We start from the raw sequence: 26,747 nt of genomic DNA, 5'->3' as shown, positions 1-26,747 counted from the left end.
AGAGCTGCATTGCCTCTCTGCACAGTGGAAGTGATCCTACCCCGCCTCTTTTGTCGAGGTAGTACATGGCCACGGTGCTGTCCGTCATTATCAGGACATTCTTTCCTTGTACAGAGGGCAGAAAAGCCTTCCGCGCTAGTCTGATTGCTCTCAGCTCCAAAAGGTTGATGTGTAGTTTGGACTCCGATGGAGGCCAACGACCGCTGATTGCCAGATCGTTGGTGTGGGCTCCCCACCCCGTGAGTGAGGCATCCGTCACAACCGTTATCTCTGGCCATGCTTGACAAAAAGGTTCCTCCTTGAGGATATTCTCCTTGCAAACCCACCATAGGAGATCTTGAGCCACTTTGGCTGGGACTTGTAGAAGATCTGACATCTCCATCGAAAACTGGGACCATTGAGCCCTGAGAGCCCATTGAAGGGATCTCATCCTCAATCTGGCCTCTGGCACCAGAAGAATGCAGGATGCCATGAGGCCCAGCAACCTTAGAAAGTCGAATGCCGGTAGATGTTGGGCATTTTGAAACTTCATTAGCATCTGAAGAATGTGGTGAGCTCTCTCCTCGGGAGGTGAGGCTTTCCCTGAGGAAGTGTCCAGGATTGCTCCAATGAATTGGAGTTTTTGGCTTGGAATCATTTGTGACTTCTTATAATTGAGGGAGAAGCCCAGACTGTAAGAAGTGGCAGGTCAAGGCTAGATGTTCCTGGGTTCATTCGGGTGAACTCACCCTGATCAGCCAATCGTCCAGATAAGGGTAGACGTGAATCCCTCGTCTTCCGATACTCGCTGCCACCACCACCATCAGTTTGTTGAAAACCCTCGGGCGGTGGTTAGCCCAAATGGTAGAACCCGAAACTGATTAGGTGAAACACCAATTGTGAACCTCAGGTACTTTGTGCTTGAGATGGATTGGTACATGAAAGTAAGCGTCCTGAAGGTCTAATGAAACCAGCCAGTCCTGAAGCCGAAGAGCCTGAAGGATCTGAGAAAGGGTCACCATCTTAAACTTGTCCTTCCTGAGGAACTTGTTCAAGCTTCTCAAGTCCAAGATGGGTTTCAATCCTCCGTCCTTTTTGGGGATGAGAAAATAGGGGGGGTTGGGGGGGGGGGGGGGGGAACTACTAGCCCTTTTTCTTCTCCGCTACAGGTACATGTTCTATTGCACATTTCTCTAGCAGGGTTAAAATCTCCTGCACAATGACCAGGTCTGGAATTTTTACAGAGTTAGCTCCCGGTGGATGATCTTGAGGTCTTTGATGAAAAGGAAGACAGGAACCATGGGACACTATCTCTAGTGCCCAAGCATCTGATGTAATGCCCCACCATTCGTCCACATACCGAGTGATCCTGCCTCCCATTGGTGTCTTGTGGGTGAAGACCTCAAAGTGGTTTTGCAGTGGTTGCAGCAGTGGCTGAGGAGGTATCAGCCGCTGCTGTGGCTGATCTAGCACCTCTCCTTTTTCCCCCCATGAAATGGTTTTCTCTGTTGGCCTTGCAGACTGGCCTACCCCCTCCCTTTTCCAAAAGAGGAATAGACGCGAAAAGGGTGACTCTTCCAGGAAGATGAGACTGCGTAAGAGTGTTAATGAGGTTGCCTTATAGCAGCACCAAGTGATTTTGCTGCCGCATTTGAGGGATGCAGCTTCTCCAAGCTTTCATCCGCCTTGCTGCCAAACAAACTCGCCGTCAAAGGGCATATTAAGTAATCTAGATTGCACATCCGGTGCAAATCCAGGTTTCCTTAGCCATGCAAACCTGCATAGGACCGTGCTAGATGCCATGGACCTGCTTATACTATTCGCAGTGTCCAATCCTGACTGAAGGCATTCCTCCATTGCCTCTTGACCATTCTTCACTATAGCCAGGAAACCACCCCTTTCCTCACCTTCCGGGATGCGTTCAGCCGCTGAGGACATGCAGTCCCACAGGGTATATGTAAATCTTGATAACGTGCAAGTGACAGTTGATTTAAGGGCCATGCTGCCCGAAGTAAAAGCTTTCCGGGCCAAAGTATCAACATTTTTAATCGTCCCTGTCTGGTGGTATTGATGGGTAAGCTGATTGCCTAGTGGAGGTTGCGGCTTGAACCACTAGACTTTCAGGAGAGGGATGTTTAGATAAATATTCTGGGTCTGATAAAGCTGGCCTATATTTTGGTACCAGTTTCTTATTTACTGCTGGAATAGAATCGGGAGTATTCCAATTTACCATCACCCTTTTTTGCAGTGCTTTATGGAATGGAAGAACAGGATCTTTTAAAAGACCCTCACACAGGAGGTCAGTCATGTCATCCTGGTCTAAATCCGGGGAAGCTGCTTTCCAACCCATAAAATCAATGACCCTTCCCATAAGATTCCTATAACTGGGATCAGCATGATCTGTAGGGTCTGGTCTTTCAAAATCCACTTCAGGTTAAGTGTCCAAGCCACTGGCATTTTGGAGACTGTCATAAAGGTCTGTTATTTTAGACTGAGGGTCCACTAGTTCTTCCGGGACCTCTCTGGCTCTAAATCTAACTCCAGATGAAGTGACATCCTCTTCAGAGGAATTTTCTTCATATATAGATGGCATGGATCTAAATAAATTCCTGTCTAGGTTGAGGGTGGAAAGTCTTCAGGTAAAGAAGGTGGAATTGGCCTAGGTATGGACAAAATGGCATCGACTTGGTGCTTGGAAACAAAGAAGGCTTTGATAAAGGCATCGATAGAGAAGACGCTGGCTTCCACGTTGTCAAAGGAAGCTTCGATATCATCGAAGAAGGCTTCAACGTCATGTCAGTTAGCTGTTTCGACGCTATGGTCGTCGACATTGTTGAGTAGAGTCTTGACGTCGACTCTAACCCCGATTTATGCACCAGAGGCGTTGACTTAGTACGAGGCGTTGGGGAACTTTTCCGCGAAGAGAGACACTACTCTTTTTCAACTCTTGCGTGTTTAGATCTTGATTTTCCTCTGTCACTTTTAGAGTGGATAGAGGCATAATCACTACGCAGCAACTTCAAGGGGGTCTGGGCCGCTTTCGAATATTTTAAGCATCGCAGCCCTAAAGGCCTCCCATTTTTCTGGGGAATTGTGCTTTTAGTCAAAGACTAGGAAGATTTCCCCAAGCGACTCTTCGATCTCGGCCTCCTCGACTCATGAGGTTTGACTGATTCATCCGAATCCTTTTGTCTTTTAGAAGACTTCTACTTCTCCTCCCCTACCGCCAGCTTACCTCTGCGTTCCCTAAGAGCCATATTGGACATTGCCTGACAGGATCCGCACTAGTCAACCCAATGATCTGGGTTGAGGCACCAGAGTCAATTCCGATGGGGGTCAGACATCTTCCTACCACACTTCAGACATTTTTTTTAACCCTGTCTTGGAGTAGAAGACGAGGACATAGTCGAGGAAAAATCTGATGCGCCGTTCGTAACATGAAGCAGTTGAGTCGGAAAAACAGAACTGAGGTAACAGGCGCTGCTTGAGCCCTTTATACAGCGGTTGGCGCCCGCCAGCGGCCCTCGAGGGACTTTGACTACGCGGTCTCGTACACAGCACCCCCTGGTGAAAAAACATTCTGAAGCAGCAGCAGAGGTGGGATAAGTGCGCAAACACCCCACCAGAATACCTCGACGGAATCTCTCGTCGAGTGTGATCTTGTCCTCGAAGCTTCCCGACACTTGTATCCAGCGGGCGTCGAACTCCTGCAGTGGACGCATCTGCAGCCTGCACAATCGAATGACGCATATGCAGGTCGTCGTCTTGCTGAGCAGCTACTTGATGGACCTCACCCTTGCCATCTTCAGGGCCAACGGCCGTTGTACTTTGCCTAAGATGGTCGATATCCTCCGCTCTGACGGAGACGCCAGGCACGACACTGAGTCGGGCTCCTAGAAACCGCACGTCCTACGATGGAGTCAAGCAGGACTTTGCATAGTTGATCGATAACCCCAGATCCGTCAGGAGCTTGACGGTCCTCGCCATTTGATCGACGGCGATTTTCTTTGAGCTCGCCCACATGAGCCAGTCGTACAGATATGGGTATAAGTTGCTCCCCCGTCAGACATAGCTGTGCTGCCACCAGTGCCAGGCACTTGGTGAAAACCCTTGGCGCTGACTTCAAGCTGAAGGGAAAGGCCTTGAACTGGCAATGTTGCCTTGAACCACGAAGCGAAGAAACTTGCAGCGCCCCATGGGGATGTGAAAGCAAGCATCATCCAGGTCCAGCGACGACAGGAAATCCCCCCCCCCCTCTCTTCTAGCTGTCCTAGAACGTGTTGAAGAGTCACCATCCAGAACTTTAGGGACCTGATGTACTTGTTCAGACAACGGAGGTCTAGGATGGGCCTCCATCCGCTGGTGGTCTTTTTGATGAGGAACAACTAGAGTACACGCCAGAGCCCTGGAACCTCTTTGGGACAAGCTCTATCGCGCCCTTTCTTAGCACGGCATGCACCTCCAGCAGCAGCTGAGGGACGTGGTTTTCCTGCTGGGCCACTGGTGTTATTCGTGGACACTTTCGTTGAAATTCCAGGGTGTGTCCGTGGGCAAGAGCTTACAACACCGTCAGTGGAGAGGTTCTTTCACACGCTGACTAAGTTCGCCAGCCGGCCTCCCACTGGGAGCACGGGTGCAGGCCAGACGCCACGGCCTGTTTACTCCTGTTTTGACATCGAAGTGCCACCTTGGGGGCCTTGGCGACGATGTCTTCCAGACTTGGCACGAGCCCTATGGGTCTCCTGGCTCGACGAGTGGGAGCGTTTCCGGTAGGACGAAGCACCTTCATAGAATCCTTTGGAAGAACCATGGGATTTTCGGGCGGAAGTCCGAAAGGATGAACGTCGTTGAAGCTTGGCCAAGGCACTAGTCAGTGTCCGCTTGGATGGCCTGAAAAGACTCATCCACGGTCTTCCCGAACAAATTGTCGAAGGGCATGTCCAACAACTTCGACTGAACATCCTAGCGAAAATTAGTGGCCCTCAACCAGCCCCGCCGACTAAGGCAAACGGCGTTGCCCATTTGATGGAACCCGCTGTCGGCGATGTTGGACAACTGTAATTGCGTGGTCCAATGCCACCTTACCTTCCTGTAGGATCTTCAAAGCTTCCGCCCCCTCTTGTCGGGAAGGAAGTCCAGGAGGGGAGCGATCTTGAACGTGAGCTCCCTGTCGTAACACGCGACAATGGCGAGGGTGTTTATGGCCTTGATGGTAGTCGCTGCCGACGAGATAACTGCCACATGGCATCATCCAATTTCTTCCCCTCACTGTCCGGGGTTGGGAGGAGCCCGAAGATTTCTTCTTGGCCACTGCCAAAACCAGAGTCCGGAGACGGATGGGACCGTAAGCACTTGGGCGCAGAGTCCTGACCCTGTATTTGTCATAACGGTCCCCCTTTTCGCTGGGGCAGAAGGGTTCTTCATGAGGGAGAACCCCTTGTCTCAAATGTCATCCAAGAGCGGGATCTAAAGTACTGTCTTCCTCTTCGCCTCACGGCGCTGATAAAGGAAAACCTCTTCTCAGGGACAAGCTGGAACAGCTCCGAGTCCCTGGAGGTCATGGCGTGGAACAAGCCTATCTTGTCGTGCAGTGAAGATCTGGGAGGCAGAGACCCCCCCCCAAATCTGCTGTCATTCGTGCCAGTGCCCGTTGTCGCTGTGTCCAGATCCATCTCATCCCTTTGGGGTGTGAGGGAGGGCAAAGGGAGGGAGGCGAAGGGTGGCAAGGAGGAGGGGGTAGACTCTTCTTGGATGGTGGTTCCTCCAATGATCCCTGTGCCGCGGGTGGGGCCGTCGGCGCAAGAGGCATCCTCGTCCGGATCTCCGAGCATAGGGTATGCAGAGCAGTGAGAATGTCCACTGATATATCCGCATTTGGTTGCTGAGGTGGCTGTGGCTACGGAGGTGAGGGCGTTTGCGGCTTAGGCTGGTCCTCCACGCCCTGCAGCTCCTCTGTGTCCTTGAAACCTTAGTCGTCGCTCTCATCGGTATCCTTTATAGGCCCTGCTCACGATGCATTGTTCCTCCTGGAAGGTCTGGAGGTTGGTTGGCTGCTCCTCTAAGCAGTGCACCCCCCGCCCCTTCTCTGCGACCAAGGGAGACTATTTTGGTGAAATGATAGGCATCTTCTCCGGTGTCTTTTCGAAGGACTGAAAAGAGGATTCCCTCCTGGCAGGGATACTCTTGCATTCGGGGCCGGGCCCTGCGGATCTGCCTCGGCGACCTTCGCGAGGGACACCACCACTCCTTCGCTGGAAGGTTGGGCCTTCACCAGATGTACCTGTGCCTTCATGGTCTTGGTCGAACTTGAGGCCTTCACCTTAGGGGGAGGGTCCGAGCCCCCGCTCCGCCTTGGCCTTCTTTGTAGAGCATTTCTGGGTCTTTTCCAAGAGCTTGCCCGGGTGGTCCGACTTCCTCTTTGAAGATCCTGAGCGTTGGGTCGTGGTCGAAGGTGCTGTAGACGCTGTACTCGCCTGGCCGCTGCAGAGCCCAGGTGGCAGTGGACTCGCAGTGCTTAGCCTCATGTTGGGGCCCCGCGGCAGGGGCACCCTCAAAAGTCTTAGAAGACCGCTCAACTTTCTTCTTCTGGGCAGGGGAGGCATGCTGCCGGGACTCACCCAGAGCAGGGGCCTTGGCCTGCAGTCACTTGTTGAGACGCCTGCGCCGATCGGTCAGCATGCGGGGCACCATCTCCTGACAAGAAGCACAGTCATCTTCCACGTGTGTAGGGTCCGAGTGCAGGCAGTAAAGGCACAGGGAATGTCTGTCGTCCAAGACATTCCATAGGTTGCAGCTGGGGCAAACATTGAAAAGAGGCAGAGTCCTCCTCATCCGCCATGTCCATGAAGAAGCTTCTGGCATCCTCCAAGAAGAAAACTTGACGAAATTCGCCTTTGAGGGGCGCTGAAGAATCAGAAAATGGGTCCCCTTTAATCGGAAGGTTGATCGATGGAGCTTGAGGCTTGGTTGACCAAAAAAAAAAAAACAAAAAAAATAGAGCAAAACACAGTAAAACCTCGAGAGCTATAGCACGAGGACTCCCCAACACTTGAACGTGTGGTAAAAATCCGAAGATGGGTGCCAGATGAGGGGCTTAGGTAGAGGGCACTCATTGGCTGGGGGCAGTTTGACCCCAGAGACCAGTGATTGGTTGTTAGGAGAAAGACAGTGCAGAAATTAAACAGATTTTTTCTTAACCAAGGATTCCCAGCTTGATGGGTAAAATTCATGCCAGACCCCACGCTGGAGAAACTTAGTTTCCCAGTGCTGATACTCTGAAAGACTGATCCATTTTCCCCATAACAGATTAGCAAAAGCGAAGTGACTCTGAAGGCTTTACTTCTCAAAATCAGAACAAGTAAAAAATCAAAGCAACAAGATTGGGGGGTCAATAGAAACTATGGAGGGAAAGTTGCCAAAAGAGACAACAATGGGGTATTCCGTAGATGCCTATGCTTGCATTGTGTAGGCCATACAGCGTTGACAGTCAATCTTTTAGTGTTGTGTAAGCTCTTCAAACAGACGCTAGACATTTATTATCCTGGTGGTCTCTTGAAAGACAATACTTGCACATGCTGTGTAATTCAATATAGATAGTTTGTTTTGTCCCCAATATATACACCCCACACTTGTTATCTTTGTGCTATGGTACATGCACTGTTCGTGGGAATCTCTCAGCTATCTGCTTATGTGTTATTGCTAGAATTTATTTTTAAATGGATGCCCCAGTTCTTCAAATACAAATAGGAAATAGAAATACAAATGTGTTCATTAAAAAAGTACAATATATACTCAAGCATATTTATTGAATAAAATCAATAAAGGCGGCCACATTGGCATTCTTCTGGATGAAACGGTACTTACCCAGTCAACAGTGCAGAAATTGACAGCCTCTGCAAAATTGAAACCTTGGTTAAAGCCACTGTGATAGGCTCTTGGGAAGGTGATCACAAATTCGCCTGCACACTGATTAGTTCGATAAATCTAAAAAAGAAAAAAAAAAAGGAAAATGTGTAACTACTCAACACAAGTAAATCTACTACTGAAATAAGCAAAATGCCTGCCACTAGGGACTTCATATAGACCTTTACTGCTTATTGGAGAAGTAAATTACAGTCGAGATGACAAGTATTACTCACCGTAATAGAATTTCTGATGATTGTATCTGCTTAGAATCACATGCTGTGCATAGACTATCAAGCAGTACCTGGAGATGGAAGTGGGTTGTGAGAAGGAAGAGTAGAGAAAAGATGTCTTAGTACTGCTTGTCCCACCTGAGAATCAGACCTAGAATGAGTGTCTAGGCAATAGTGTTTTGTAAAGGTGTGTATTGATATTTTATTTTGTATCGCGCTCGTACACAAGTGTTTCAGAGCGCGACAAGGGAGGGGAACAGGGGAGAACAAAACAGCGATCTTACTAGGCCCAGTGACATTGAGAACGAGCAAGTGCATGGAAGGGGGGAGAAGTGGAAAGTGCGAAGCAGAGGAGAAAAATAAATAATAAAGACACAGTGGTAGTGCAGCCAGCAATTTGCAAGTACTAGGTTTAAGGCAGCAGACAGGGTAGGTCTCATAAGTGCAGGAAAAAAGGGGGGGCTCTATGGGTACAGATACAGACCCCAGTGCAAGGGGTGACCCAGCAGGAGTACAGGAGGGTGAGCAGGTACCTGGGCCCAGAGGACAGAGGGTGGCCAGGTGCACAGTGCCAAGAAAGAACATATCAGCAGGGGAGCGAAGGTAGAAGAAAAGAGGAAGGTCTTGAGGTGCTTCCGGAACCAGAGATGGTTCTGAAGTTTTAGAGTGGCAGGCAGGCTGTTCCAGAGGGAGGCCCCAGCCGAAGACAGATCTACCCGCAGCTCGTTTCTTTGAAAAACGACTGACCCTGAGGGAGTTGGAGATACAGGCGTGAAGAGCTCGAGAGGGGAGGTATTTGCAGAGGGATAGCTGAAGGTATTTTGGACCCAGGCCCCAGAAAGCCTTGTGGACAATGCAGAGGGTTTTGAATGTAATCCTTGCATGCAATGGGAGCCAATGGAGAGGTTTCAGAGCTGGAGAGATACGATTCCAGGGCTTGAGGCCAAGGACAAGTCTCGCAGACCTGTTCTGGATTAGTTGCGGAGAGTAGAGGCAGGTAGATTTAGAAAGAGGCTGTTACAATAGTCCAAGCTAGAGAGAACCAGAGCTTGGGATACCATGAGCTTCTGGGGGAAGGAGAGGAAAGGCAGAGTACCTTTGAGGAGGTGCAGTAGGAAATTTGACTGGAGACCTCAGATGTGGGTGGTGAAGGAAAGGGTGGAGTCAAAGATGACCCCAAGGTTCTTAGTCTCGCAGGTGGTGGGGTAGGAGGAGGGCCAAGGGAGGCCGGCCAGAGAGGGAGGGAAAAGACAGTTGAAGGTGTGCCGATGAGGATCTCCGTCTTGCTGGCAGACAAAGATCATTGGCGGCACACCAATCTTGAATGGCAGTTAGGCAATAAGAGATGAGGCGGAGGAGGTGGCAGAGGGCAGCCTAAAAATGAGTTGAGTGTTGTCAGCGTAGCACTGGAAATTTTAGAAGAAAGTGGCAATGCAGTGGGCAAGAGTTGCCAGATATTGGTTGAAAAGCCAGGGCGAGAGGTTAGACCCTACAGAACTCCAGGTTGCCGCTTTGCAAATGGACTCAAGGGGAACATTTGCAATGAATGCTATGGATGCCCGAGTCCCTCGAGTAGAATGTGCTCTAGGCTTGAAGGGTAGTTCTCTCTTAGCAAGAGTGTAACAGTGTGATGCATTTGACAATCCACCTTGAGATAGCCGATTTAGAGACCGGATTCCCTTCTCGGTCAGCTGCCACTGAAACGAAAAACTGGTTTGTTTTCCTCAGTGGTTTAGTTCTTTCCAGGTAGAACATGACTGCCCTGCGCACATCTAGTGCGTGTATGCTTCTTTCGGCCATGCTAGTGGGATTCTGGAAAAAAGTAGGTAGTTCAATCGATTGGTTCACGTGGAACCAAAAGATGAATTTAGGCGCAAATCTAGGGTAAGTGCGCAGAACGACCTTATCCCTGTGGACTGTAACAAAGGGGTCTAGAACAGAAAGAGCCTGTAGTTTCCTAACCCTTCTAATAGAAGCGATGACCACTAGGAAGGCCGTCTTATAAGTCAAGTCCTCTAGACTTGCTTTAGGCATTGGCTCAAAGGGAGCTCCCATGAGCCTGGACAAAACCACATTTAGGTCCCACCCAGGAGCTGGGTGAGAAATGGGAGGATAAATCCTCTTAACCCCTTCCATAAAGGCCTTAATCACTGGTATCTCCCACCACACCTTTTGTTGTGATGTGGTGTAGGCTGAGAGCAGCCAGATGAACCTTTAGGAAATTGAAGACCAACCCAGTGTCTAACAGATTTATTTTTTTATTCATGTGTTAGGTACAGCACAATGTGTGTGGGTGAGCAATTTATGGGATTGACACCCTTGGAATTACACCAGATGACAAAACGTTTCCATTTGCTGGCATAGCAATAACATGCGTTAGGTTTTCTAGCTTCCCTGAGTATGTCCATGCACCTCTGAGGGAGCTGTAGGTGTCCAAACTATGACCTCAGGAGCCAGGCTGCTAAGTTCAGAGTTTGTGGGCAAGGGTGTAGGGTCTCCCCCCCTGTCCTCAGACATGTTGTACGGGCAGGGTAGTTTTACTGGTGGGGAGAGGGACATTTCCATCAGATGAGCTAACCAGGGTTGGCGCGCCCACATGGGGGCCACTCGTATCATGGTAACTGGTTCCTGGTGCATCTTGTGCACTATCTTGTTGAGAATGGGAGTTTTGGGGATGGGGGGCCGTAGACAAATTTCCCCTGACCATGTTATCCAGAGACCGTTCCCTCCTTGTAGCAGTTTTGGGGGTACCTGGAGGCATAGTCTTGGCCTTGGGCGTTCTCCTGAGTTGCAAACAGGTTGATCTCTGGGAAGCCCCATTCTGCGAAGGCATTGGACACAATGTCTTCGTGCAGACGCCATTCGTATTCTTCGGGCAGAGGAAAATCTCTTCTGAGCACGTCTGCCAGAAGATTGAGTTCCCCTGGAACATGTTGGGACAACAGAAACATCTAGTGTCAGAGCCCATATCCAAATGTTTTGGGACAGCTTGGATAGCCCTGGTGAGTAGCCCCAACCGTTTTTTCAGGTAATACATGACTGTAGTGCTGTCCGTTAGAATCAGCACTGTCTTCCCTTGTAGTTGCAACTGGCCTTGATCACCGCTAATAGCTTTAGTAAATTTATATGGTTGGGCGCTACTTGAGGGGACCACACTCCATGTGCCATCTCTGAAGCAGGTGAGCCCTTCCTACCCCGTGAGAGAAGAGTGTCGTGAGAGTGGCTTACACTGCAGGGGTGATGAAGGTCATCCCCTTCAAGAGGTTCTCTTGACCACCACTGCGGAGAGAACGACGGCTGGCGAGACAACTACCAGATCTTCCCATTGTCCGCTGGCCTGACACCACTGGCTGTTGAGCCACTCTTACATGGGACGCATGCGCAGCCACGCGTGGAGAACCAAGTATATGCACGATGCCATCATTCCTAGCAAGCGCATGGCTTTGCGGACCGTCACCTCCTGACTGGCTACATATTGAGGGATCTGGAAAAGCAGGTTCTAAACCGTCGAAGACAAGGCTGTCTTTCGTCCGGATTAGAGCTTCCAAAAATTGTTTCGTTTGACTGGGGACAAGACTGGATTTCTTTTCGTCGATCGAGAATCCCAGACTGAAGAGAAGGTTTATGGTTTTTTGGGTGTTGAATAAAATTGTTGTACGAGTCCCCTGTTATGAGCCAGTCGTCGAGGTAAGGGTAGACCGGGACAGAACCTGCGCAGGTGTGCTGCAGCTACTGCCAGGACCTTCGTAGACACCCTTGGCGCTCAGGCGATGCCGAAGGAGAGTACCTTGAATTGGGAGTGCCTGTCCTCTATCATGAACCTTAGATATTTTCTGTGCGCTGGCAACATTGAAATATGAAAGTATGCATCTTTCATGTCCAATGTTGCCATGTAGTCCCCCCGTTTCAGTGGAAACACCTCCTGTAGCGTTACTATGCAAAACTTCTGAGGTTTTATAAACTTGTTCGCTGGGCGCAGGTCTAGAACAGGGCGCATGGTGATGTCCTTTTTGGGTACAAGGAAGTACACTGAATAAATACCCTAGTTTACCTGAAGAATAGGGACGGCTTCTATGGTGTCATTTCCCAGCAGCGCTTCCACCTCTTGATTCAGGATCTCCAGATGGTCTGGTGAAAGGCGCTGTGATCGTGGTGGTCTGAATTGTGGAGGTCTAGCGAATTCCATGCAGTACCCATGGGCGACCGTCTTTATGATCCACTGGTCTGAAGTTATCCCTACCCATGCCAAGAGGAAAGATGTTAAGTGCCCCACCGACCGGGGTGACATGGGAGGGGACCCGGATCTGATGGTCATTTCTGACCAGAGGCTGCAGCTCCTCTAGGATTGGGGCCTCTACCTCTGGCTTTGCCGTGTCGCTGACCCCTTGGAGGGTAGTATGCAGGGCTTCCTGATATTTGTCCGGTACTGAAGCTCCCCTTGACATATTTCTGACTTGCACGGGACTGCCCTCGAAAGGACTGCCGAGAGTTACTTCCTCTGTGGCAGGGGAAAGAGTGATTTGTTGGAGAGTTAGTCTCATGCTCTTTTTTGGCTGTTTCTAAGGCCTCATCGACCGCCTTTCTGAAGAGGTTGGCTTCTTCAATTGGTTTATTGATGAGTGAGGCCTGTTTTTCGGGCTTAAACCATGAGGTGCGCAACTAAGCATGTCTTTTAAGTAGGGTACCTTGGGCCAGAGATCTGCCTGCTGTTTCAGCCGTGTCCAGAGTGTTCTTTGTCATATTCAGGTTCACCTGCCTTCCTTCGGCCACAATGGAGAGAAGCTTGGACTTGAGTTCTGGGACCTCCTGGAGACCTTCCTGAAGTAGGTACCACTGAGCGTCAGCATAACTCATCAGCAGCGTATTTGCTATACGCGTGGTATATGCAGCAGCCAGGTGACTCGCTTGCCTAAGGCATACAGCCTCTTGGAATCCCTATCCAGAGGTGCCTCCCCCGTGGCAAGGGGTACTCCTGCCCTTTTTCGGGTTGTAGTCACTACCAGAGAATCGGGGGTGGCGTGTCCTTTAATGTATTGTCGGTCCGAAGGAGTGGGTCAAATTACTTTTCAACTCTCAGGTTTGAGCTGGTGATGCCAAGGAGGGAGTCAATCTTCTCTTGAAGGAATTAAGCAGGGGAATGGGAATAGCCTGGCTAGAGGGAGGTTTCTCCTTAAGAATATCCTCTACAAAGACCTGCTCAGGCACTGCCTCTTGAGTAGAGATCTGAAAATGCTCAGCTGCCTTCTTTAACATTTAATTGAAGGCCATCTGGTCATCTACAGGCGAGGGCTGGCGAGCCGGGGTGGACGGAGGGGAATCCAGGCACAATACATCAGTGTCCTGATCTTGATGGGGTAACGTCCATGGGTCCATTCCATCCTGGTTGGTTTCTTCCCAATTGTCCGTGGCATCCGCCCGTTCCTCTTCGTAATTCTGTAGAAAGGAAGTTTCTTCCTCGTCATCGTAAATGTCCCTATAAGCGTCCATCAGGACAATGTCTTCATGCTGGACGGGGACAGACAGCTGATGATCTTGAAAATTTGAAGTAGATAGACGGTTCCAGGCAACCCGAACACAGACAACGCGAGTGACTAAGCAGCTCAAGGATGAAATCCTGGGATTAACCCAAAGAGAAAAGACTGCTACTAATCTAATGAGCGAAAAGACTTTGAATAATTTGGTGTTTACAAATTAGATATTTGCAATTCTAATTGAAAATACAGTGTGGTAGATTAGCCCAGATTTGAGAAAGGCTCTGCTGAACCGAAACACGCGTTATCAAGGGCGTCTAATGGAATAAAGTACAACTATTGCGATCAAATGGCGCAGAGTCAAGGAGTCTTCTTTTTTCAACTAATTACCGAATGGGTTAGGCTTTGCGACAATACATGTACTTATTCAAACATATTTAAACATTGGAAACTGTGGTTATCAAATAATTAGGCTGAAAAACGAGTCGCCTATCGGACCAGCTGCGACAAAAAGCCAAACCTTAATTTATAGATTGAATGTTAGACTCTCAACAAGACCTTTTCGGCGAAGGATGTTCATAAAAACTGAAATCCTTCCAGACGGTCCATATACCCATCAAATTTTTCTCTTGTCCATTTACCGGACCCAGAAGACCCTACGGTGCCGAAAATTGTTGGAAAGAGGCTCTTGACTGTCCTCACAAGTATCGTAAGAATTGGGGCATCATGGCGTATCCAAAGATTTGTCCGCGGCCTGCCCCATGCTTCTCGGCGGAACAGGAATAAGTCCATCCGCCGAAGTTATACTCTCGATGCCGTCTTCGATAATCAGCAAATCGACTTGAGACGGTGGGTCCAATGGTCTATCGGTAGGTTTGTTGCCTTCCGCCGCGTTAGAGGGCCTGGCGGTTGGTTTTTCGACTTAAGGCCTAGTCGTGATTTATTGGGCCTACCGCGGCCTTCGGGGACTGTCATAGCATCAGATTTCCACGCTTCGACGTGTAAACCTTTAGGGGTAGCGCCCTTATTTGTCTTTGAATGCCCAGTCGCAAGACGCTGCTGCAGATGCAGGGAAGGCTTTGGATCAGAGTGATCCGAGGAATCCGCTGAAATTTGACGGCCCTGCTGGCGCTTTAACCTTTTTCGACGTACTCGTCGAAATAGGTTTAGGGGTTGTGTGCTTAGTGAAGTGCGCTTGTACGCCCCTGTCACCGGGTGTTGTCCCTGAAGCGAGACCAGAGTCAGGCCTTAAAGGGTCGGGGACGGGCGTGGCGGACCTAGGAGTGTCCGCCTCAAGGTCTATCACATCCGCAACAGATGTTTGGTCATCGGAGGTGCCCCCATCACTTTCGGCAGGTGTGGCATGGGGGAAAGGGATTCCACCCGTGACATAACGTACGCGGCCCATCGCTTTACATAGCGCCCCTTAAGGGTCTTAGCATGAAGGAGATTACAGGCCGCACACCGCTTCTCGTGATCCAAGGGGAGACAGGCTTGCACGTCCTGTGTTCATCCTTCCAAGGATATCTGACCCTACACTTAGGGCAGAACCTAAAAGGAGCCCTTTCCATAGCAAAAGCGGAAGATGACCAGACCTAAAGGGTAAAGAGGGGGAAAGAGGGGGAAAGAGGAAAGACATACCGAAAATAAGGTCGCCCCGACCCCATTCTCCCTACTGTAAAGGTCGGCCAGAGGGCCCGACCACATGGACGCTCCGGCTGCCGGATCTTAGGCGCCAAAATACACTGCCGTAGACCAATCCCTCGTAGTATTCATTGAAGTTGTTCTTGTGACAGAAGTGACTTAACGGGGAATAACTGACAAGTCGGTATAAGATAAACAATGTCTCTTATGTAAGAGCTCCGCTATAGGGCGACCAGTTATCTGGGCAGAAAAAAACTATGAGGGAACTCGGCACGCGAGTGATTTTGGGTACACTACACGTCATGATAGGGATAGTGTTACAGACACTCCTATGCTGACGTCCTCTCTCGGTCCCCGAAAGACAAGATGCAATACTCTGCAGTTACCACTGGATATCCGAGCATATGCACAGCATGTGATTCTAAGCAGAACAACAAGCATCAGAAATTAAAGTTACTCACCGTAGTGACTAGAGTGTGCAGTCCATAGTGCCCTTTCCTCCATCCTTGTGGGCGTCAAACATGGACATGCTATCAGAACATTGGCGGCAAAAAATTGAGCTTCCCCTTTAAATTTAGTACAGCGCGCGGGGGCACAGCCATGGGCATGGGAACAATATGCTGAGACCGCGTCCTCCGGTGCCTAACCTCAGTCCTTTTGAATGCACTGGATGCGTGGATACCTGGCTATGCTTATTGCATATTAGTCATTGGCTTTCTAGTAGAGGAAGGCAGGTGGGACACATGGAGGAAAGGGAACTATGGACTAGGAGTGCTCTAGTTACTACGGTGAGTAACTTTAATTACTCACACTTCCCGTCCCCTTTCCTCCCTCCTTGTGGGTGATTCCACTTAACAAAAACATATGGTGGAGCTGTGACACCTGCCTCATAACTAAAATGAAGCAAAAATGTTCTTCAGAACCACTTAACCAAACTCTGTATCACGCCTGGAGCTGGTGTCCAGCGAGTAATGGCTACAGAAGGCTGACAGAGTGACCCAAGTAGCCGCCTTGCTAATGACATCCCAAGAAGCAGGTGTCTGAAACCCGACAGCTGTAGCTTTCACTCCGACCAGATGGTTATGAATCCTCTCAGGAACAGGTTTGCCCATGGGTGGCTACGCCTCCAAAATGTCCTCAACCATCCGACAGGCGATAGAAGCCTTGGAAGCCCGAGAGCCCCCAAAATTAGATCTCTTAATTCAGATGGAACAGAGAGACCACGTTGGGCAAGAAGTTGGTGCGAGTACGCAAGATGACCTTGTCATTGTGAAACGTCGTGAAGGGCTTGCACGAAGACAACACCTGCCACTCGCTAACCATGCATGCAGAGGTGAGAGCCACCAATGCAACAGTCTAGCGTCGCCAAGCGGGTGTCCAGAGGCCATCAGCTCAAAAGGCTTGCGTTGCAAAACTGCAAGAACCACATTGAGGTCTCAGACCAGATGCAGCCTATGTACCAGTGGACAAAGCCTAGACAACCACTTAAGATGGGCCTTACCCACCGGGTTGGCTGCAGAAAGCCACATGTTCAGAGGAATACTTTTAAGACCCAAAGGCCGCCAAATACCTGCGGCAAGAATCCACCTGAACTCTAGAGCGAGGCAGGTGTCACGAAAAGGCCAGTAGATCAGCCAGAGAACATGCACCAGGGTCCAGACCTTTGTCAGGAGCCCAATGGCAGAACCTAGACCATTTGCTCTTATACCGAGACCGTATCGAGGACCTCCTGGCCTGCTGAATGATGTCCCAGTTATCTAAAAATTGAGCATGCTAGAGACTCAGCTGATCAGGAACGAGGCAACCAGGGCCCGGTCCGGATGTTTCACTGCTCCACACTGCTGCGTCTGAAAATCCCTGCTGGGGATCGTAAGATTGACTGGACCCTGCGAGCACAACTGCAGCAGATCTGCAATGCAAAAAGCCCATCTAAAGAATGTCCACTAAACATGTGCTGAGCCTGAAAAGTATTTTAAAGTATATCTGAGCGTTCCATGAATTGCCCTTATTATTATGAAAGAATGCAGATTTAAAAATTGATGTTAGATAAATAACTATTTATAATGTAAACCTTGAGTACAAGTGTTACTTGTAAAAACGAATTTCATTACTACAACTCTACAGCTCACATTTACCCCTCCAGATAGGCCTGGTTGCTCAGTCAAACTACAAAATTGTGTAGTACAGACCTAGACCAAAAGGTGGGTTACCAAATACCAAGCAGATAAGTGTTGTGTAGTCTCACACAGTGAGACTACCCCAATTCTTACCCAACAACTGAGACAAACTACTCTGCAATGCCCTGTGACCGAGTGCGCTGCAGGCCGAACACGAGTCCCTGTGGTGGTCGGTCCCCAACCACTCATGACAGTGCAAGGCCGGGAAGGAACCATCATATGAGGCACATCTCTATAGACCTCCTGTGGTCGACATGAGGCGAGGCACCAAAGGGGAGTTAAGTAAGAATTGGAAATAAACGGGGAGCAAGCGGAAAGCTAAGAAAGTGTCTGTGCTGCGTGCCAGGTCTGGAAAAAAAGCAACTGGGACAAAAAAAAATAAAAATACAAAATAAAATGGGGACTGGGGTGATATGCTGGAGGACTGGGTCTCAGTGGGGCCTTCCCAGGCCCAAGGCCGTGCCCCCCACGCGCTATACTAAATTGAATGGGGAAGCTCAATTTTTCACTGCCAAAGGTTCCGGTACCATCCCCATGTTGGGGGAAGCCCACATGGATGCAGGAAAGGGGACGGGAGACGAGTAATGTGTGCTTTATTCACTAGCAGTATTATGGAAATCAAAAACAAAGCAATGCTCACTTTTCAAACCCCTCGATCCAGTGGCAAAGCTTACATATTTTTCTAGAAGTGTGACAGGAATGAATATATTCAGAAAAACACAGGAACATGTACCTTAATTTTGAATACAGGTTTGCATATCAGTAGGAAACCTATTTAACATGCATGAAGCAAGGTCATTCTTGGGTATCAAGTTAAAGCTATTTATCGCAAGCACCCTCTTCAGACCACTCCATATCTTAATTTTTTCCTGTGAGACAAGCAATTAGGGAGATTTTCCTTACATCCCTGTGGTCAGGGTCCTCAGGCATATCTTCCTGGCTCAGGTCCTACTAGGGATTCTCTTAAGCTCACAACACTCTCCAAAAGGAAACCCTCAGTAGACCTGGCCTCACTCAAAGGAGCTGAAACAGCCCCCAGTTACATCAGGTTTTTCATTGGATATAAAATAAGACGTTCCACACACTAGTGCGCCATGGTAGCAGCGATCACTCTGGTTGAGTGGTCTCTCGGACTGCCGGGCAAGGGTCGGTTTGCCAACCAGTGACAGTGAATGATGCAGCCAGATAGCCATCTAGAAACGGAAGCCTTCGAAAGGGCCCTCCCTAGATTCACAGGTCCAAAGTTCACAAAAAGCTGTGATGTCTTCCAAAAACTCTTTGTGCGGTCCACGTAGAACTTCAGCGCTCTAGCCACATCCAGCGAGTGCAAAGTCCTCTAAGCCGGCGACGGGAAGAAAACAGGTAAGACCAAGGGCTCATTGAGGTGGAAGTGCGACGGCAACTTGGGCATGAAGGAGGGGTGCGTCCTCAGCACCACCTCATCTCATGGAATGTCAGGTATGGAGGTTTACAGGAGAGGGCCTGGATCTCTCCCACTCGTCGTGCAGAGGTGATGGCCACAAGAAACGCTGTCTTCCACGACAGGAAATTCAAAATTGCCGAATGCAGTGGCTCGAATGGCGGCCCCATGAGCCTGGTCAGCTCCATGTTGAGCTCCCACGCCAGGGCCAGAGCCTTCACAAGCGCGAACGATCAAACAGTCCTTTCATGAACTCCTTCACCAGCCGATGAGACCATAGAGCAGAGTTGACCGCCCCGGAGTTCTGGTGTAGCGGGTGATAGCCGCCAGATGGATCTTGATGGAGGCATGCGCCAGCCCCGCCTTGGCCAGCGATAGCAAGTACAGCAGCACTTGAGGGGCTGTAATCCGCAGAGGGTTAATGTTCTGTGCACGGCACCAGACAGAGAACCTCTTCCATTTGTGTCCATAGCACGAGAGTCGAGGACACCCTGGCCTTTGCAAGCACCTCCTTGCAGTCCGCCGGGATATCGTACCTTCCAAACTCTAGCGCTGCATAAGCCAGGCCTGTAGGTTCAGTGATCCTGGGTCGTGATGGAAGATGGCACCTCCTTCCCTGGCGAGAAGATCCACGTCCATCGGTAGTTTGACCGGGGGGGGGTGACGCTGACAAGTCCAGAAGGTCCGGAAACCAGATCTGCCTCAGCCATACAGGTGCAACGACGATCATCCTGCATCGGACCATCTGAGTTGACTGATGAGTCGCAACGGCAACGTGGGGGGGGGGGACGCATACAGAAACAGGCCGTCCCAGGGGAATGAGAAGGGCTCGCCCATGCTCCCCGGCGGGGGAAACCTCCTGACGAACCTCTGGCACTTGGCATTAGTCGCCGTCGCGAATAGGTCGATCTGGGGATTGCCCCATCGTCAGAATAGGAGATCCACTTGATCCTGCCGCAGCTCCCACTCGTGGCACGAGCCAGCTCCCTGCTGAGTGAGTCGGCGATGGTGTTCTTTATTCCTGCCAGATGGAAGGGTACCAGGAACATCCCTTGGGCGATGGCCCAGTGCCACAGATCCTGCAGTTCCTTGGATAGGGCTGGGGAACTGGTTGCCCCCCCCCCCCCGTTTCCAGATGTAGAACATGGTGGTGGTGTTGTCGGTGAAGACCCTCACCACTTTGCCCTTGAGGGATGGAAGGAACGACCTGAGGGCCCAGAACACGGCTCGGAGCTCCAGGACATTGATGTGTAGTGACCTCTCCTCCAGGAGCCAAAGGCCTCTTGCGTGGAGATCTCTGGGGTGCGCCCCCCCCCTCCATCCCTAGACGGAGACGTCCATCGTCACAGTTTCCTGATGTGCCGGGGTCTGGAAGTCCATGCCCACCGCTAGATGCGCGCAGGTGCCTCACTACCGGATCGCTTGGCGAAAAGTCTCCTTGAGTGAGATCCTGTCTTCGAAGCTGCCCGCCGCTTGCATCCAACGGGCGTCAAGGAACTCCTGCAGTGGTCACATCCGCAGCCTGCATAGGTGCACGAGGACATCATTCCAAGTAGGGACTTTATGGATCTCACCCTGGCCACGTCCATGGTCAACAGCCGTTGTACCTTGCCCAGGATGGCCTTCGTCCTTACCTCTGACGGCAAAGCCAGTCGCGCCACTGTGTCGAGTCTGGCTCCCAGGAAAAGGGCGTCTTGCGAAGGTACCAAGTGGGATTTCGCGAAGTTGATTGAGAATCCCAGATCCATAAGCAGTTGGACGGTATTTGCTGTGTGATCGACGAGTTCCCTTGACTTTGCTCAGATGAGCCAATTGTCCAGGTAGGGGGTAGACGTGGATCCCCTGCAGGCAGAGCCGCGCCCCCACTGGTGCTAGGCACTTGGTGAACACCCTGGGCACCGACTACAATCCGAAGGGAAGGGTCTTGAACTGATAGTGTCACCCTTGGACTACGAATCGTAGGAATTCTATGTCCTTTTAGAATGGGGATGTGGAAGTAGGCATCCTCCAAGTCCAGCGACGATAGGAAGTCGCCTTCCTCCAGCTGTCCCAGGACGTGCTGGAGGGTGACCAGAATTTCTGGGACTTGATGAACTTGTTTAGACGACGAAGGTCCAGGATGGGTCGCCAACCGCCGGTCTTCTTCCAGACGAGGAAGTACCGCGAGTACACTCCAAGCCCCGGAGCCTCTTTGGAACGAGATCTATGGCTCCCTTTCTTAGCATCGCTCGTACCTCCAGAAGCAGTTGTGGGACGTGGTTTTCCTTCCTGGCCACAGGTGTAGTACGGGGACACCTTTTTCTGAAATTCCAGAGGTTGCCCGCAGGCCAGGGCATCAAGCACCCAACTGTCGATGGAGATTAACTCTCACACGCCGATGAATTTCGCCAGCCGGCCTCCCACCGGTGTACGCGGGTGGGGGCCCAACGCCATAGCCGGTTCAGTCCTGTTTCGTCGCGGCCTTGCCGCCGACGAGATCTTCCGGTCTTGCTGCGTGTTCTGTAGGCTTCCCGTGACGAGGAGCGGGCCGCTTGGCAGAACGAGGAACCGCCGCCAAATCCTTTGGAGGCACCTAGCTTGCCTCCAGAGTTCCGAAAAGACGGCCGTCGTTGTTGAAAAACGCCCAAGGCCTGAGCCGTCTGTGTCCGCCTTGATGGCCTGCAGTGACTCGTCCACTGTCTTGCTGAACAGGTTGTTCCTGTCGCAGGGCATGCCCAGAACCTTGGTCTGCACGTCCTGGCAGAAATCGGTGGCCTTGAGCCAACTGCACCGGCGAAGGCAAACGCTGTTGCCCATCTGGTGAAAACCGGTGTTGGCGATGTCCGTGGCCACCGTTATGGCGTGGTCTAACGCCACCTCGCCTTCCTGTAGGATTTCCAGGGCCTCAGCCCTCTTGTCCGGGAGGAAGTCCAGGAGGGGAGCGATCTTGAACCACAGCTCCCTGACGTAGCGTGCCACGATCACAAGGGCATTGGGTGCTTTAATAGTCACCGACGAAATGACTCGTCGTCCCATGGCGTCCAGTTTCTTCCACTCGCCGTCCTGTGGGGGGGGAACTGAGGGGGGGGGGGTGTTGAAGTTGAGGCTGTTTCCCGCGCTGATTTCTTCTTGGCCGCCGGAGACCACTGAATCCGGGGACAGCTGTGCTCTGAGGCACATAGGGGCAGAGTCCGGGATCCGATACTTCTTCTCGTACCGTCTCTCTTAGCAGGAGCCGTGGACGGGTTCTTCAGGAGTGCCAGCCCCTCATCCCAAATGTCGTCTAGTAACGGGGCTGAGAGGACAGTCTTCCTCTTCGCCTCCTGTCGTTCGTAGAGGAAGCCCTCCTTCTGTTCTTCAGGGCAGAGCTGGAAGAGCTCCGATGCCCTGGCGATCATGGTGTGGAAAGAGCCAATTTCGTCAGGGGGGGTGGGGGGGGGGTCGATGCTGAGGAGGTGGCGATGGGAGGTCCATTCCGTCAGCCCTGTCGTCCGTCCCAGTCTCATCCCTCGGAGGAGGGGATGGGGGTGAAGGCTGGAGGGGGTGGGGGAGGTGGACTCGTCTCTGCTTGTTAGGTGGGCTCCCCGATGGTGCAGGCTCTGCTGGATCATCAGTGGGGGGTAAGGGCATCCTTGTCCTCATCTCCGTACACAGGGCCTGTATAGCCATCAAAATAGCTCCTGAATTGTCCCCTGGTACGGGCACCAGCTGCAACGGGACCGACGGCTGGGGCGTGGGGCCCGCCACGGCCCTATCTTCCTCGTCGGCTCCCCATCGCTCTCTTAGTCGGCCTCGTCGGGATCCTTCCCGTGGGGCCTGGATTCCTCAGACTTCTTGTCCTGGATCCTTTGGACGCTAGCCAACTCATCCTCCGAGGTGGTATCTGTGTCCGTTATTGCTATCGTGCCCCCCCTCTCTCCTGCTGGGGTTTCACAGGGATCTTCTCGATAGGCAGAAAAGAAGATTCCCTCCGGGGTGGCAGGGAAGCTCTAGCCCCTGAAGCTGTCTCCACTGGGGAAGCCTCCGTAGGTTTCGCCAGGGCCGCCACGACTCCTTCAATCGAGGCCTTAGCCGGGTGAATCCGGTCCTTCACGACCTTGTGCTTACCTGGGTTCTCCAACTTCCTCTTCACCGAGCCAGAGCGTTGGCTCATGGTTGATGGCGTCAGTGATAATGCGCCTTGCCTGGCAGCCGAGGAGTCCGACCGATCGGCGCTCCCGGTGCCCGCAGACTTGCGGTACTTTCCCTTTTGTTGGGCCCCCGTCGCCGAAGCAACCTCAAAGGTCTTAGAAGACCGCTCAGACTTCTTCCTCTTCTCACCCGCTGCTGGGCTCTTACCCCTCCAGCCAGTTGGTGAGCCGAGTAAGACGATCCTTCATTGTCCGTTCGGACATGTTCTTACAAAACGCACAAGCCTTCTCCACGTGTGATTTGTCGTCGTGAAGGCAGTAGAGGCACAGAGAGTGCTCATCCTCAAAGACGTTCTGTAGTCTGCATCCAGGGCAGCTCCTGAACAGCTTGGATCCAAAGAGGCGTTGTGGTTCCTTTGTCCAGGGCCATGTCGAAGCGGGGTAGGCCTCAAAGATCTCAGAGGATTCCAGAAGAAGTGGAAAACTCCGAAAATGGGTCCCTGTTGATCGGAAGTAGAATTGGTGGAGCTTGAGGCTCGATTGACCGAAAATATAAGAGTAAACTCTTTGAAAAAACGCAAAACGCAGTAAAAGCTCGAGAGCTACAGCACGAGGACTCCCAACACTTGAACGTGCGGTAAAAATCTGAAGATGGCTGCCAGAGGAGGGGCTTAAGTAGAGGGCAGTCATTGGCTGGGGCAGTATGACCCAGAGACCAGTGATTGGTTACTAGTAGACAGACAGTTCAGAAACGAAACTGATCTTTTTTTCTCTTTACCGATGATTCCCAGCATGACAGGGAATATTCATGAGCATGTGAATCCATGCCAGACCCCATGCTGGAGAAGGGAATAGTTTCTTACCTGAACTCCATTTCTCCAGCATTGGTATTTTTCATGGATTCATATGCTTAGAATATTCCCCCGTCACCGTGGGTTCCCAGCCCGATGACGGGGAATATTCCAAGCATGTGAATCCATGCAAGATCCAATGCTGGAGAATATGCAGTACCCGCCACCACAATGAACACCCACTTGTCGGAGGTGATTCCACTCATGCGTGTGTGAATTGTGAAATGCAACCTCCTGCTAGAGTGGCATGGGATGGGACCTAGAGCGGGGCGTCATTGTTTGAGTGGAGCCTCTGGCTCGCGAGGTTCTTTCTGCCGTTTCTGGACCATTTATATCCTCTTTGAAAACTGGAAGAGGAGGCGGACTGTCCCTGTGATGGGCCCATGAAAATGATTGGCCCCCTTGATTTTACCAAGAACAACGTTGTGGGCCCTGCCCACGAAGCCTTCTAGTATTGAAGGAACCCTGTTGGACAAAGGGTTTGTTTTTTAATTGTCCAAGAGATTTAAGTTCATCATATGTCCTTTGCACTTTTCAGGGCATCTCTCACCGCCTTGGCGAAAAGGGCTTTAGGTTTGAAAGGCATGTTAAGCAGGGTGACTGGAGTTTCCAATTTAAACCCCGACTGCCTTAGCCAGGCATGGTGTCTGATTAAAGTGCCCTCTGCAATGATGCAACCTACATTTTCTGCTGCGTCTGTTATTCTTGAGACTGCAGTTAGATACCCGCTTGCCCTCCGACATAGTGCTTCGCAGTTGAGACTTTAGGGGTTCTGGGAGTGCCTTGATTTGGTGTTCTAGCTCGTCCCATTTATGGCAGCTATAACTAGCCGGGAGGGTGGTGTTATTCGCGATTCTGGCCTGATAAGCAGCCAGGAAAGTGAACCTTCTACCAAAAAGGTAGAAATCTTTACTCTCCATCTGGTGGGGCTTTGGCAGAGGACAGAATTGTATCAGCCATTTTCCTCATAGTGGTCACAACTAGCGAATCTGGTTTGAGAGAACTGATGTACAGGGCGTCTGTAGGGGCTGGCACGAAGAACTATTCAATGCAAGGGTTAACCGCCCTCATGAGATTTGGCATAAGCAGAGAAGGCTGGATGCGCCTTTGGATATACTGCAAAAGAAGGATAAACTGAGTGGCAAACTTACTTCTTATTCCCAAGGATGTCCTCCACAAAGTACTTGTCAACCTGGGCCACCTGGGTGTCTATTTGAATATGTTGGGCGGCCTTCAGGAGTAGCTCATTGTATTGGAGCAGATTGTCCACTGGGGAGTCAGCCACAGGCTGTGTCTGTAACACTATCCCTATAGTGACGTGCATTGTACCCACAATCCCTCACGCGTCGAGGTCCCTCTATTTTTTCTGCCCTGAGGGAGCCTACTAAACGTGAGCGAGTACACAAGAAAGAGATAAAGGATGTCTATGTTCCTTCCATCCGAGCGGGGAGGAAGGGTGGGCGCATGTGAATCTAAGCAGATCCAACCATCAGAAATGCTTTTACGGTAAGTAATGCATTGTCTTCTGATGTTTGTTAATCTGCTTAGAATCACATGCTGTGCATAGACTAGCGAGCAGTACCCGAAGCTGGAGGTGGGTTGTGAGAAGGAACAGTAGAAAAAAGATTTCTTAATTCTGCTTGTCCCACCTGGGAATCAGATCTAGAGTGGGCATCTAGACAGTAGTGTTTTGTAAAGGTGTGTACAGAACTCCAGGTTGCCGCCTTGCAAATTGACTCAAGAGGGACATTTGCAATGAATGCTATGGAAGCCCCAGTGCCACGAGTAGAATGTGCTCTCGGCTTGAAGGGTAGTTTTCTCTTAGCAAGAGTGTAACAGAGTGATGCATTGGAAAATCCATCTAGATATAGTGGATTTTGAAACTGCATCTCCTCCTCTTCCTGCTGCCACTGAGACAAAGAACTGATTTGTCTTTCTCAGAGGTCTAGTTCTTTCCAGATAAAACAAGACGGCTCTGCATACATCTAGTGTATACAGGCTCCTTTCTCCTAAATTTGAAGGGTTTTGAAAGAACGTTGGTAGTTCTATTGACTGGTTGACATGGAATTTTGAAATAAATTTTGGTGCAAACCTAGGATGTGTGCGTAGAACCACCTTATCTTTGTGAACTGTTACAAAGGGGTCTAGTATAGAGAACGCTTGTAGTTCACTCACTCTCCAAATGGAGGTGATCGCTATTAAGAAAGCAGTCTTAAGCGTGAGGTGCTTAAGGGATGCCTTGTGCATGGGTTCAAAGGGTGAGCCCATAAGGCTGGTAAGTACCACATTTAGGTCCCATCCGGGAGATGGGTTGGCTATATGAGGGTGTATTCTCTTTACTCACTCCATGAAGGCTTTTATAACTGGGACTTTCCACCATGACACAGAGTTGAGAAGTGGTGTATGCAGAAAGTGCAGCTAGATGAACTTTAATAGAATTAAAGATCAATCCTGAGTCTAATAAGCGAGTCAGGTAAAGAACAATATGTGTGGGAGAGCAGTCAGGGTTGATGCTCTTATTTCTACACCAGATGAAGAATCTCTTCCATTTGCTAGAATAGCAGTAACAAGTGTTAGGTTTTCTAGCCTCCTTAAGACTGTCCATGCATCTTTGTGGGAGCTGTAAGTGTCCAAATTCTATGACCTCAGGAGCCAGGCTGCTAAATTCATGGTCTGTGGGCATGGGTACATACTCTTTCACCTATCCTGTGACAGCATGTTGTACGGGCAGGGTAGTTTCACCGGTGGAGACCGACATCTCCATCAGGTGAGCGAACCATGGCTGTCGGGGCCACTAGTATCATGGTGACTGGTTCCTGGTGCATCTTGTGCACTATTTTGTTGAGAAGGGGGGGGGGGGGGGCGGCGTAAAATTTTCCTGACCATGTTATCCAGAGACTGTTCCCCTTGGATCGGTTCTGGGGGTACCCTGGAGGCGTAATCTTGGCATTGGGAGTTCTC

The 26,747-nt window shown here is 50.7% G+C and overlaps 1 protein-coding gene across 3 annotated transcripts in view; it reads right to left on the bottom strand.

Annotated features, from left to right (window-relative positions):
• KDM5B (lysine demethylase 5B) overlaps nt 1–26,747 on the bottom strand; it is a 1,291,824-nt gene that overhangs the window by 629,979 nt on the left and 635,098 nt on the right. For all 3 annotated transcript variants that reach the window (XM_069633695.1, XM_069633694.1, XM_069633693.1), the window contains one exon: nt 7,843–7,962. In XM_069633695.1, coding sequence (XP_069489796.1) covers nt 7,843–7,962 — 120 coding nt within the window. The remainder of the gene's footprint in view (nt 1–7,842; nt 7,963–26,747) is intronic.

Source organism: Ambystoma mexicanum, chromosome 13, assembly GCF_040938575.1.
Source record: "Ambystoma mexicanum isolate Mex_15411 chromosome 13, UKY_AmexF1_1, whole genome shotgun sequence".
NCBI classification, from domain to species: Eukaryota; Metazoa; Chordata; class Amphibia; order Caudata; family Ambystomatidae; genus Ambystoma; species Ambystoma mexicanum.
Note: the sequence above shows the minus strand (reverse complement) of the source record. Positions and strands in the feature narration are given on the sequence as shown.